Source organism: Phalaenopsis equestris, unplaced genomic scaffold (assembly GCF_001263595.1).
Source record: "Phalaenopsis equestris unplaced genomic scaffold, ASM126359v1 Scaffold203406, whole genome shotgun sequence".
NCBI lineage: Eukaryota > Viridiplantae > Streptophyta > Magnoliopsida > Asparagales > Orchidaceae > Phalaenopsis > Phalaenopsis equestris.
The window spans coordinates 7,045-22,433 of NW_018223035.1; the positions used below are offsets into that span (position 1 = coordinate 7,045).

The 15,389-nt window shown below is 33.9% G+C and overlaps 1 protein-coding gene across 1 annotated transcript in view; it reads left to right on the plus strand.

The window, feature by feature from the left end:
* The window catches only part of LOC110036179 (protein ANTHESIS POMOTING FACTOR 1-like), a gene marked incomplete at its 5' end in the record, with an annotated part of 18,622 nt that extends 4,707 nt beyond the window's left edge, over nt 1–13,915 (plus strand). The window contains one exon of the mRNA XM_020740567.1: nt 13,547–13,915. Within this exon, the coding sequence (XP_020596226.1) occupies nt 13,547–13,702 (156 nt within the window). The remainder of the gene's footprint in view (nt 1–13,546) is intronic.
* Nucleotides 13,916–15,389: the final 1,474 nt, after the last annotated feature.

A 15,389-nucleotide genomic window follows, 5' to 3' on the forward strand; every position in this document is an offset into this window, starting at 1 on the left:
TTAAAGAGTTGGCCGAAGGGAAGACCCCCAACCAATCCCATGTGCAAATTCAAATCCCGTTTTGGTCGAGGATTTGAACCCGGGTCGAGAGGGGACTTATGAAAAGCCGCCACCAACTCACCTACACCCGGTGCACACATTTGCGCCACTGGGTGACAAGTTGGTAGGCAGTTGCGTTGTTAGCATAAGACCCCTCTGACTCATGTTCGATCTCTACAAGGACGGATACCAATTATGGGGAGCAATATTACCACCCTTTTTTATTTAAACAAAAAAAAGTATATATATATATATATATATATATATAAACACATACCCACCTTATGATCTATTGGTAGAGCAGCATCCTTTGAAGGTCGTAAGTCCCTTTAGGTCACTGGTTTGAATCCCCCTCTGACCAATTTGCCGGTAGTGAGGGCAGTCCTCGAATATTTAGGCATGTGAGGGTGGCTGGGGGCTCGTATAATAGCCTCCGACCACTTTTTTTTTTAATTAAAAAAAGTGTATGTAAATTTCTCTATAAATGTATGACCCACACATACACATCGACACACACAGGGGTCCTAGATGCTTCCTCTGTCTTGTGTCCTTGTTTTCAGTTTCATTTTATAGTTTTGTTCAATTTATGATAAAGGCTAAGAAAAGCGTAGGTGTACTCCTAGAACTGGCGTGCTTTTACTTTTTTTTACATATTCAGACATTATTTTTTTTGGATGAGAGAATTTTAAACTTTGTTTAATGCTTTTTCGAAGACATTAAATCCTAGCCGCTTGAAGTAGGTCATTAGGGCGAAAAAAATTATGATTAAATTCCGAGTACAAGACCCTTCTGGAATTGCTGCAGTATTTATCTGATTTGAGCATTATTAATTGTTCCTATTTCTTTGATTTGTATTGCTATTATGTTCCTTTTTTGAAAAAGAAACAAGCTATCCAGGGATCTTGAGGCTGTAGTGAGTAGGGTGAGGGTACATAGTAAGGAGAATGAATGGAGTGAGCCAAGTTGCGCAAAAATTGAGAAAGTTAGGGTACATTGAAGAGGGTTGAAGAGTAAACCTATTTTTTGCCACCTTTATCACCATTATAACCTATATCAGCCATCCTCTCCATTATATACAGTCCTTATTCTCTACATGCAATCTTTTCTATCACTAATTCGAAGGCACCAAACAATTTTTGGAATAAGGTTTAGCAATTCTACAATATTAACTGTGCAAAGTTCAAACTTTGAAACATATGATAGTTGCATTCTCAGTATTATTCCAAAAGTTTAGGAGCTTTATGTTAAAAGCTATTATAATTAATTGCACACCAAGAAGTAATCAGCTACATAGATATATACATACATAGAGGGGTTATTTGTGTGTGCGTGTGTGTATTTTATTTTATCTTCTTTTCAATCATGTAATGTCTAATTGACCATCTTCCATAAATTTCATAAGAATAAGTTGTTTGATGCCAGTTTTCAAGTTAATTTGGTCATGCATCAATAGTAGAAAAGTAACATTCCATTGAATGGTTTTTTTAGTGAGTCTGGCGCAGCTACAAAACAGAAGGAGACGAGGAAAATAAAATAGAGAAGCAGAAACTATTCTTCCATAATCATTAGCAAGCAAAAGGTGTCTGCTCAAACGGGTACAAAAAATATAGGTATCGTGTCTACACTATCAGCACAACCGTACATACGTATAATAAGAAATAAGCGAAACACAAATAGAGGTTTAATATTCAATATTAATTAGTAATAAAATACTTATAAAGAAATAAAGGATATAGCACCTGTTGCTTATAAGAGGATTCACTGCATTAGATTCTCCTCTGATTCAGAAGAATTCGACTCGAGTTCCGTGATTTGCACACATCCATTGTCCGGTGGTTGATACTTTTATAGATAAGCTACATTGAAGGTGGAAGGGATATTCAAATCAGGAGGAAGTGTCACCAATTACGCATTATCATTAATCTTTGTTTCAATAGGAAATGACCCAAATTTTCATGGTTTTAGCTTAGAGTATGTTCCTATAGGAAATCTTTCCTTACGGAATCAAATCATCACCAAATCCCCAACATTAAAAATCTTTCTTCTGCGATGTTCATCCACTTGCTGCGTGTACTTCTGATTGCTCTCGATAATTTTATGTTTCACGTTGCATAACATCGTTTCAAAGTTTCTTGCCATTTTGATCGCTTGAGAACTCTTCGGTTTGGGAGTTACAATGACATCAACTGTATGATTTGGTTCTTTAGTATAAACAATCCTGAAGTGCATCTTTCCTATAGTTCTATTTGTCATAACATCAAAAGCAAATTCCGCTTGACTCGAGATATCGTCCCATTGCTTTAGATGCTCACCTTCAAGACATCGAATCATATTTCCTAACAAGTGGTTTACCACTTCAGTTTGTCCATCAGATTGTGGATGATAGGCTGAACTAAATTTTAGTTTTGTTTGTAGTTTTTTCCACAAGTCACGACAAATACGACTAACAAACTTGAAATCACGATATGAAGTTGTACTCCTTGGAATGCCATGTAGACGGACTATTTCCTTAAAAAAAGTTTTGCGACATTGATTGCATCAAATGTCTTCTTGCAGGCGATAAAATCGGTCATTTTTGAGAATTTGTCATCCACCACCATAACAGAATCAAGACCACATTTTGTTTTTGGAAGACCCAAAATAAAGTCTAAACTAAGATCTTCCCAGATTGAATCTGGAACCGGTAGTGGAGTATATAGGCCAATGTTCTGAGTGACACCCTTAAAGTTTTGGTAAATTTGGCACTTCTCAACAAAGCGACAGACATCTCGACGAAGTCCGGGTCAAAAGAATCTTGCTTGAAACAGAGCTAGTGTCTTACCTCTTCCCACATGAACGACTAACCCAACACTATACATTTCTTGAATGAGTTGATGCTGAAGGGAGATATTTGGAATACAAAGTTGATTGCCTTTGAAGAGGAATCCCCGTTGAATGGAATAATCGCCCGCTGTCCTTTGTTCAATGCACTATGACCATGGAATTGAATAATCCTCATCATCTTCATTTTGCTCACAAAGTGATTCCATACTTGTAATTAGCGATTGGACAGAAACTAGAAGACTCACTCTTCGGCTTAGAGCGTCTGCAACTCGATTGCTATGGCTAGATTTGTGCTTCAATACAAAACCAAACTTTTGGAGAAATACAATCCATCTCATATGTATCCGATTTAAATTCTTTTGAGTTTGTAAAATTTTGTAATGATTGATGGTCACTAAAAAAACATAAACTCTTTTGAAATTAAATAATGTTCCCATTGTTTGGAAGCCTGAACCACAACATATAATTCTTGCTCGTATGTGGACCATTTCTGCAGCGGACCACTAAGTTTCTCACTGAAAAATTCAATAAGTCTGTTTAGAATTGCTCCTATTCCTGTAGCAGAGGCATCTGTCTCCACTTGGAATGGTTTATCGAAGTCTGGCATCGCTAGAATTGGTGCAGAACTTAGGTGTTGTTTATCACCCAAGAAAAATAATTTCTGCTTTAAACAATCCATAAATGGAGCTACAATGACGCTGAAATTTTGAATGAATCAACGATAGAAATTAATGAGTTCATGAAATCTTCATACTTCAGTAAAATTTGTTGGTTTTGGCCAAGAATTGATAGTTTTCACCTTTCTCAAATAAGTTTTAATGCCATGTTTGGACCTAACAAAGCCCAAAAACTGCACCTCTTCCTTGTGTGTGTGTGTGTGTGTGTGTGTGTGTGTCGCAAACTCACACTTGGGAAAATTTAGAGAAAGCTTGTGATCACGAAGAGTCGTTAAAATCAGTTTTAAGTGGTGTAAATGAGCATCCAAATGAATGACTATACACAAGTATATCATTCAAATATGCCACACAAAAATATCCAAGGAAAGGTTTGCGTACCTCATGCATTAGTCTCATGAATGTGCTTCAAGCATTACATATGCCAAATGGCGTAACTCGCCATTCATATAGGCCTTCTCGGGTCTTGAACGCCGTTTTCCTTTTGTCACCTTCACGAATTCTTATTTGATGATAATTGCCGCGAAGATCTAGTTTCAAGAAATAATTGACTCCACCTAATATGTTGAGAATTTTGTCTTGGCGTGGCATCGGAAAACAAAATTTAACAGTAATTTTATTAATTGCTCTACTGTCAATGCACATTCGTCATGAACCATTTTTTTTTTAGAATGATGAGAGCTGGGACAACACATGGACTAAAACTATGCCAAATGAATGTTTTCCGCTGCAGATCTTCAACACTCTTTTAATATTTGATGTTCTTTTGGATTCATCTTATAGTGAGGTTGATTAGGTATTGTCGAACCTGAAATAAAGTCGATTTGATGTTGAATGAAGCATAGAGGAGGTAGTTGGTTAGGCAAGTCAGCCGGCCATACATTTGTAAATTGACATAATAATTTTTCCACTTCTTCAGGCATTCTCGAACTGCTTATGTTTGATTTAGTCGCCAGGACAATAACCATGTGATTCTCACTTTTATAAGATGCTAGTAATTTAGAGCGAAGTTACATTAGTATAGGCCGAGCTTTTTTCGGTGCTTGCCTTCTCCATAGGATGTGTAGGTCTAAATTTTCTTTCATTTCTAGTCAATGGAATACGCATTGGCTCGACAATCATACTAAGCTCCCACACTGAATTGTCATGGCCTTCACAAAATAAGAGACATACATCCATTTCTAAAACATCACATAAAACTTCACAAATAAAATTCTTTCCAATGGAAAAAGTTACCTTGCACTTGTCCATCACAAGAACCTCAACTCCCTTTTTGATTAGGCGATACTAAAATTTTCTCTAGATTCCCCATCATCTCCCGATGCATCTTTACATTCCTCATTGGAAAATGGAAATTCAGGAGCATATTATTCATTGTTTTCTCCTTCAACTAATTGTAATTGTCTCTTACTAAGACATTCATTAGAACGGTGGCCGGGTTGGAAGCAACGAAAACACTTAGATGGTCCAGTTTTATTGTATATAGTGTCACGATTGTGGGTTTGTTTGATAGTAGCTTTCAGTTCATTAGATCCTGTGAGGCTGTTTGTGTTTTGGGTCTGAAGGGGGCTTGACTTCACGATGATAGATTCGCTCCTTGTTGTTTCAGTTGACTGTTCACTAAAATTTCTTCTCAGTGCTGAAGATTTGTTTGAATGATTGAGTTGTAGTTCGACCTTATAGGCTAAATTAATAACTTGAGATAATGGCCATATCAAATTCATTTCTAGTTTGTCCTGTATGGTGTCTTTGAGCCCTCCCATATATCGAGCAACTATTTGCTGTTTCGATTCATTTAAATTGTTTCGAGCATTTAATTTATAGAATTCCTCTATGTAATTGCTGACTGTTCGGCTTCCTTGGACACAACACTGATATTGCAAATATAATTATGGTTCGTAATCATATGGAAGAAAGTGGCTGCGGAGAAGCTGTTTTATACTCACCCAGTTTTTCACATTTCATTTACCGTCATGTCTCCTAGATTGCATTAGTTGTTGCCACCAATCTCCAGCACCTCCCTTGAGTTTGCAAGCCATATATCTACCTGTTTTTTCTGGAGGAATATCCATATAATCGAAGAATGTTTGGACTGATGTTCCCAGTTGAGATAGGCTTCAATGTGAAGAAGACCATAAAAAAAAAAGGTTAGTCAATTTTTATCTTGAAGTTTTTGTATCCCCGATCTGGATATATTCGAAGATGCCGAGCATTCTCCATCACAATAGGCTCCTCTCCTGATTCCGAATATGAGATGTAGCTCCGTCGATGAGGGTTTCGTTCCTCATCGAATTCAGGAAGCTCGAGAGCGCCGGTAAATCGACCCTTCGGCGGCGCCTCAGAGCATGATTAACTGCAGTAGATTCATCCATCGAAGGTATGGTTGCCGAAACGGCCGGTGTGGTTGTCGGTGGGATGAATCCGCTGTTCCTGAGAGTTCGAAACTCTCGCATGACCTCACCAACAAATTGTTGAAATTCCATGGTAAGTTGATCTATCTGTTTGGTGAGGGAAGATTGCATTTCGTGTAGACTTTCCCAACGTCGATTGTCGTCGCTCGCCGGTAGTTTCCTGCCATCCGCCATAATGCTATTCTTCCATAATCATTATCAAGCAAAAGGTGCCAGCTCAAATGTTTACAACAAATTTATATGTATGGTGCCTCCACTGTCAACATAACCTTATGTACGTATAATAAGAAATAAGCTAAACACAAATAGAGGTTTAGTATTCATTATTAATTTCTAATAAAATACTATTAAAGAAATAAAGGATATAGCAGCTGGTGCTTATAAGAGGATTCACTGCATCAGAGTTTTATTTAGATAGTGAGATTTATGATTCATTAATTTCATGGTAGAGCATTCAAATTAGATGATATTTTTTGCCATAAATAAAGAAACATCTAAAACAATTTATTGATTTGATTTTTTTGGACGAATATTTTCTAGTGTAAGGGTATTATAAGCTTTTAATTTTTTTTATCAAGTTTGATTAATGATCAAATTGTTATAGAAATTACTAAATTATATTGTCATGCTATTCGTAGATTGTTAATCAACATCAATAATCTTGATATTGCATTTGAAGGTGGCAACATAAGAAACTAATCATGTAAAGAATGGGCTTTTTTCTATAAACACACGTGCCCACACATAAAAATTTTAATTTTTGCATTTCAAATACTGTAAAATTTTACCGTGCATTTGTTTTACACTCCAACTGTTGCCATCCAAACACCCATTTTTTCCCTTGACAGATTTTCAAAAACCTCCAACCAGAATTTTATGAGATATGAATTTCTTCCGTTTGATCATTCACCACTAAGGGTTTTAGGAGTTTCATGAACATTATTTAAAATCTATACTTTTTGAAAAGATTTTGCTACCAATCTTAGCAAAATGTTGGACACTTCTATGGTTCTCTCCCCACTTCACACCTAAATCAGAGAATCCTCAAGCCCTTTTAGTATAACCTGAAATTGTAACTCCGAAAAATAAAAACTCCCTCTTCTATATAAGGCTTAGCATTTATTGTCAAAGACCTATTAACTCTTGGGCTATCTAAGTACCAAACTGCTCTTCCTTGGGAAATTTGAACGAAGGCCTTCTAACTAATTTTTGTTAATAGAAATTGCCATCCTGCCACTAACTATTTCAATCATCTTCTTCGAATTGAAATGTTGAAAGTGACATATTATATGACAAATTAATAACAAAATACTCGTCTCGAGTGAGCTTGTTAATTGATAATAAGTTGCCACTTGCCCTTAATACTCCCTCTTCTAATGGTATAAGTGAAGTTTGGGTCTGTCACTTGCCCATAATCGGTCTTTCTAATAAAGATTATGATCACCAATAGTTTCTCATCAAGATTATCATTGGGCGTGTCTTTCAGGGATATAAGTGGAGACCTTATCTGCCACTAAAAATGCTAGATTTATTTGAAGTTATTTTTTTGAGTGTAATTCAGAGACATCCTGTATAAAATTGTTCATAAGAAATTCACCAAAGATGTTTGACCTATTCGAGGTAATATAGAGAAGTAACATGAGAAACCCACCAAGAATGTTTAACCTATTTGAGGTTATTTGTATATAAGGTGTCATGAAAAATTCAACAATTATATTTGACCTATGAGAGATCTTTTATACGTTATTAATATGTGTGTGTGTGTGTCTATATATATACCAAAAATGTTTGACCTATTTGAAATCATTTGTATATACAATGTCAGGAGAAATTCACCAATGATGTTAGATCTATCCTAGATTGTTGGTCGGAGCATGACTCGACAACGTTAACTTGTGTGGACGAGATTGAACGTAATCAATCAAGGATTTTTGACATATCTTAGGTTTTTAGTCGGAACATTTGCTAGATGACTTTAACCCGTGGGAACGAGGTCGAATGTAATCCACCAAGAATTTTTGACCTATCCCAAGTTTTTAGTTGGAACATTTGCTCGACGACTTTAACTTGTGTGGATGAGGTCGAATCGGGTTCTCTTGTGATCAATTAAACCTAAAATAAGAGGCCAAAAATATTTTATGTTTCTTAAGACTAAGCTGTGGGTCGAGATTGACCGCACTTTCTCTTGGAAATATGATTAGTCATATTCAAGAAAGCGATTTGATAATTTTTTTGTTGTTGCTTTTGAATTTGTTGCCCCGAGTTGGGGTGTTATTGACATGAGCTTGATTATTTTATGTAAAGCAACACAAATGTCCCATCCAAATTGGACTTTTCATTTCTTCGTTAATTTTGTGGCATGATTCAATGAAAGTGATAGTGCAAAGCTGATTTGGAGGTCGATGAGGGAGATGAGCGTGGAGTTGATAGTATTAATGATGTCAGCTTCTTATCCAAGATGGGAAGGAACTCTAATATAAGGAGGCGGTGTTGGAAGAGTGTTCTTTAATTGGGCTTCTCCAATCAGTGATTGATCTTTTGGCAAGCAAGTTCCACTAGTTGGCATTGATGTTGTTGTCGAGCGATGCATGAGAGTTGAATAATCTCATTTTGATATTCCTCTATTATATGCACACGACCTTTCAAGAGTAAAGATGAGACTTCTTCGCAGTAGAGTCATTTCTATTCGGTGAAACAGAAGCAATAACCTGACATCCTGACTTCAAGATCATCCATTGAAATAGTGGCTGTTAGAGTGGGTGGTTCCATTATTGCAAATGTTATGCTTAGGAGCCTTAAAAAAAGTGCGAGTAGTTCTCACAAACAACGTCAAATTGTTGCATGTTAGAAAATTTACGATAGTAGAGTGATGATTTAACGTTTTAGCTTTGTACATAGATCTAACACACATATAGATAAAAAAAAGTTGTAAGAGAAGAGGCCAAGATTTTTTACATGGAAGAAACTTGGAAAGGGAAAAAAATCATTGAGTTTGTCCCACTTAAAATAATCCACGATATAATCAGGTGTATTGAGGTTCACTCTTCACTTGAATTAAGGACGATGAGATAATTAGATGATGTTAAAATCATAACTGCTTTATAATAACCTAACATTTATAATTGTATAAATATAATTTGGACTATATCTGCTATAGTTCATCTTCAATATTTTGGTGGGGCTGTGATGCTCGTAGTTGGATACAAATACTATAGTTGCTGACCATGATATCCATATTTAGAGGCTATAACAAAGATAGTTGGCTACATTAGCCATAGTTGAAGGCTATTACAACTATTTGGCTGTAGCAATTGCTAGTGTTTGTCGGTGGCGAACTCTAGTAGCCGATCGTGAATTCTAATTGTCAACGACTACTGTCGGTGCTTCAAGAATTAAGCTTCTGTTGTCGGCTCACTATTATTCTCACCACCCCTCCTCTTTATAATTTTTAAGAGGGGTATTTTGGTTAATTTGATCTCCTAAAATAGTTTTTTTAGCATTTAGGTGTCTTAAGTACATCAGAGTTGAATGTTGTTGGGTACGTTGAATTTTTGTCATTGAGACGCTAAATTTGACTATAAACATACAAAATCTTAAGATCGTTTGACTTTTCAAATGATGCATTAAAATCTTTCAAGTGTTCGATCTAGGCTGATTTGAACTCAGATTGGATCACTTTGTGCATTAAGCTCGTCTTATCAAGACGCTCAAATTGACTATAAATTTACTGAAATTGGGGCTCAAATGATCTTGAATTTGGAATGTTTCTTGCTCAAAATCCCTTGAGATTTGCGTGCGATTATACAATTTTGTTGATGACATCAAAATTAATTATAATTTAACCTCTAAATAATATGGAAACTTTTGTTAAATTAAGAGAAAGTAATCATTCAAAATCTTTTTTCAATGGCAACTAAAAATTTTACTGTCCAATGCTTATATAAAAGTCTATTAATCAATGCATTACATGGTAGAGAAGTGCGACAACTATAGTTTAATAAGACCACATATAATTATGTTAATTAACTATGTAATTTTTTTCTTATATTTCTCTTATTACAATTTAGTTATATTACCCATTGATTTTTTTTTTCATTCTATCATATCATTATACTTGATTAATTCTTATTTTTAGATTTTTAGTCCTTTAAAGTTCTTAAATTTCATTTATCTTATTTAATGTACAACTTAATCCTGTTTTACGAATATATAAATATTAGCTTATTCTATTGATTAATTTATTCTATCAAAATCAAACTCCTAAATTTACAAAATTAAAATTGTCATAATCTTAATTTTAAGATTTCAGCCTTTTTTTTAACTTAATTGAAATTATAAATCAAATGCATAGTTCTATTATTCCTTCTCTTGATTGGATCTTTTCCTATGCATTGAAATTCTCACAAAATTTCTGTGTATTTAGAATATAAACCTTGTGTTTATAGATATTATGAAAAAATAGAGGTCCTAAATTGACTTTATTTGTTTTCATCAAATAAAATTTCTAAACTCATATTTTGTTTTCCAAGTTTTGCAAAGTACCAATATTCCTTTTATTGATCTATTTTTTCTTCCGCAACAATCCTTATAACATCCTTTGAAAGATTACTCAGGATTTTCATCCTAGTTTATGAATTAACCAAAATATTTATTATAGGCTTTCCTTGATTTTGAATGGGAAGAGAAGATTTATTTATGCTCTACACCTTTCCTTCGTACCTCACTTGGTCGCACATACCTGCTAGACCCCTGCTTTTTGCCGTTGTGGCACCCTTCACCTACTATCACAAGCTTCATCTCGCTTGTTCAACTGCTCGCTCTCTACCTTCCTCTCTTTTGCACTTGTTCTCTCAATGGTCCGCTTGCTCCCCCACTTGCTAGCGCGACATACTTCCGCTGCATAGATTCCATTGAATTGGTGCTGCCAGTTCTACCCACCCACACCCAAACACGAACATTTGTATGTATGAACGTACATACATGACGTACATACGAAATTATATATATATATATATAACTTTGACTTCAAATTTGAAGATGACTGATTTGTGGAGATATGAGGGTAGAATTTGGGTTGGTGGGGAAGATATAGTTGGCTGAGATTGAATTTTTGACAATTTGCTGATGAAAAGCAATGACGTTTAGAAAATAATAATCAAATCCAAAAATTGAAATTAAAATTCATTTCTAAATTTCAGGCATCAAATTTTAATGAAGAATAAGAATTGATCTTTGGTGTGGATTGATTGAAAATTTTGTGCAAGTTGTGCAATCTCATCGGCATGTTTTTTTTAGGAGCATTTACTTACCACATAATTCTTATTTATTTATACATCTAACCTCTAAACATTTATATTTATATATATATCACTCAAATCTTTAACATCACATCAAAAATATCATCTTTACCTTTTTACAATGAAGTACACCTTTTCACGCATAGACTGATGACACCAAGATTTGATTTTGTAAGTGTAAATATCAACTTTATGAGAACTGTGAGGTATAAATGTAAATTTCCCTTTTTCTTATATGGATCCGGGCATGTACTGTTAATGTGAACAGTAAGAGGTACCGTTAGGCATTCGATAGAAACTACAAGGTTTTTTTTTTTTTTTTTGAAAAGCTACAAGGGATATTTTGGCTGTTTGGTGGCTGGGAGCGCTGGGAATTGTACGAACTAAATGCAAAATGCTGGAAGGGCAAAGAATCTATTGAAATATGGAAAACAGAGGGATATATACCCATTTTTCTTTTTTTTTTTTTTTTCATTTTATTTTAGTGAAATTTACATACATACATGCCACACAATTCCAATATATTTACATATCAAACACCTACAATTTGTCATTTACACTCATAGCACCCGAGTGCCATAAACCTATAAATGAAAAGTGTATTAAACTTTTATAAAGACGGTGTATGGTGGTATTTTTGACGCGCTGTTGAAAATTTGAGTGATATGTGTATGTATGAAAGTTTAGGTGTTAGATGTATAAATAGATAAGAATTGTGTGGTATGTTTGTAAATGCTCCTTTATTATTTTTTTTTTAGGAAGACTTGCATGCATACCACATAATTCATATGTATTTGCATATCTAACACGGAAACTTTGAATTTATAAGAATTGTGAATTGAAAGAAATGAAATTAAGAATTCGTAAGCATCTGCAAAGAAATGAAATCTTATGGGACATGAGCTTACATATTATTTACGATAATCTCTTTGATATTTTGTGTAATAAATTTGTTATTTTTAATGACATAAATACGTTCAATGATGACAACAAGCCTTTATCCCACTTGGTGGGGTCGGTTACATGAATCCTTTTATTCCATTACATCCTATTGAATGTCATATTTTCATTTAGTTCTAATAGATTAAGTCTTTTTTTAGGTCTACTTATGCTTTTCTTACATAAGTTAAATCCAAAACATCTACTCTTCTAATAAGATCATCAGATGGTTGATTTTTAATGTGACCAAACCATCTCATATGACTCTCTCTATTCTTGTCCGTCACTGGAGCTACACAACCCTATCACGGATATATTCATTTCACATTGTCTCTAAGTATAAAGCGGCTCATCCACCTAAGCATTTGCAACTTAGCAGCACTTAACTTTGTTTTATGTTTATCTTTTAAAGGCCAACATTCTGCACCACAAAGCATTGTAGGTATTGCCACCATCTTATTAAATTTTCCTTTCAGTCTAAGCGGTACTTTTCTATCGCACAATAGGTCTGTTGCATTCCTTCACTTCAACCAACCAACTTGAATTCTACTAACGACATCCCCATCTATATCACTATCAGTTTGAACAATAGACCCAAGATTTCTAAAACGATCACACCTTTTAATGATTTGATCACCCATAGTTACCACTCTGCCACTAGATACTAAAATTAATGATATTTACATATATTCAATTTTAGATCTACTCAAATGAAGGCTTTTAGAATCTAATGTTGACCTCCATAATTCAAGTTTTTCCTGAACTCTCTCTACTCTCGCTAGTATCCAAAAGAAGGATATCATCAGCGATAAACATACACCAAGGTACATTCTATGTAAATGTCTAGTAAGAGCATCCATAACTAAAGCAAAAAGATATGGTCTTGCAACGAATCTCTGACGTAATTCAACTGAAATAGAAAAACACATGGTTAATCCTTCTGTTCGAACACAACTAACAACTATAACATAGATATCTTTAATGACTTTTAATGTTTAATACAAAGGCATCCAAATAAATAGTTTTCTTTTATGTTTCCTGACATTTTATAACATCAAACATGACATGACATTGATATTTGTAACATTATGTTCTGTTTGACACATGCATGACATAACAAGTGTCTAGTAAACTACCGTTGACTTGTCCTATTAAAAAATAGGGGCATTTTCATACATACAACAATTATTTATTTATTTACATATCTAGCACCTATAACATAAAAGCCATTACTATCACTCAAACTTTTTAAAACTGAAATACACATTTTCATGCTTATTACACAAAAATGGTATAAATGTAAATACAAAAGTTGAGATGTTAGAATTATAAATTCATAAGAATTTATATTCTTGTTTTTCAGGTTGCCTGCTGGAACAGTTCTATCGGCACCACTACTTGCTTGAAATGGGCTCCCCGGCGAGCCATGTTTGCTGCAGCATCAACAGTCCTCACATTTTGGATACCAAATTTATCGAAGTTGAATAACCCTCCCAGCACTGAAGTTTCTGCTGCATAATCTTCTCAAGAAAATTATTTTAGTATTTTGGGTTTCTCTTCCTGGCGCCTGAAGGTTGAAAAAAGCAGATTTGAACTATAAAAAAAATTTAGAAAACAAAAAGAAAATAGTTTCTCAAACAGAGTTGTGATGATGACCTGAAATGTAAAGCAAAGAAGAAGTTATTCCAAACAGATTCGTAGGGTCTGTTTGGGGCAGCTGTTAACTTATTGAATAATATGCTCATAAGCTGATTAAAAATAATCTGCTAATAAATTAGGTGTGGTGGCTATTACAATTTTTTATCTTTTTGAAAAAGCCAGACTGCTATCAAAAAGCTGCCACCGCACCTAGATAGGTGCGGTGTGAAAACGTTGTTTTCAGCGTTTTCAAAATGCATAAGCTGTCAAAACAGGTCAGGTGCGTTTTCAAAACGCCACAGCACCAAATAAGCTGCCTCAAATAGACCCTTAGTCTAAGCTCTCAACCATGAGCTCTAATTGTGTTTACGGTTTTACATATTTGAGTGTGTTTATGATTAAACTTGTTCAAATATTTCCTTAAAAATAGAAATAAGCCTTTTAAATATTTTTAATAAATTAATATTTGAATTCTTGAATTTTAATGTGTAATTGTGTTTCATATTTGGGGAGTTTGTATACATATTGCTCAATTCTTATGTATTTGTATATTAAACATCTAAATTTTAATTTTTTATATTTATATTACACAAATTTTTTTATTTCGCTTAAAAGATATCATTATTTTAACTTATAAAAGGTGAAATATATATTTTTTTCATGCATATATAAGGTGGCATATATATAGAAATTGAAGTTTAGATATTAGATATGTATATGACATATGAAATAAGTAGTGTGCAAGTAAATTTTACTTTATATTAATATGTTCTTACTAAATGTTGAGTTATGATCTTAGTGGTTAAATTTGGGCTGTAAATGAATGAATTTACTTATTAAAATCCTCTCCTTTAAGTGATAACTTATATGTATTTTATTCAATTCAGTTAAACAATATTTAATTTGGGTTTTGTGAAATTAAATTCTAAAAATTATGACTTTCTAAAAGTTTAATTTTTTAAATTTCAAATTTTGATTTTTAAATGGCAAATATAATTTTTAGAATCTGTAGTCTCTTTGAATATTTGTTTCAAACAATTTAATAATTATGAAAATTTATTTAAATTTTTAAATAACTTCAAGAGATTGAAAGTATTCAAAATCAAATATCATTTAATTCAAAATTGGTTACTAATTCAAAATTTATATTTAGGATAATTTGCACTCACATGTGTGGTGATGTCTTGGTTAGCAAAAATTTTTCTGTGCTGACTCCTGACGTAGCTCTACGTGCGGTGCAGAGTATTCTTGAGTTATTTTCAGGTTATTTCTGGATTATTTTTAATAATCCCGAAATAACCCAGAAACAACCCGCAGTCTTTATTTTTAGGTTATTTCTGGGGTATTTCAGAATTATTGAAAATAACCTAGAAATAACCTGAAAATAACTCATGAATAACCTGCACTGCACGTAGAGGTACGTCAGGTGTCCGGACAGAAAATGCGCACCTTGGTTAGGCCAGGTTGACTTTTGGTCAACTTTGGTTGACCATGCCTTTAGCATAAAATTTTTCTTGGTCATATAGTTAAATTTAAATTTAGAGGTAAATTTACATGTTTTGGTTAAT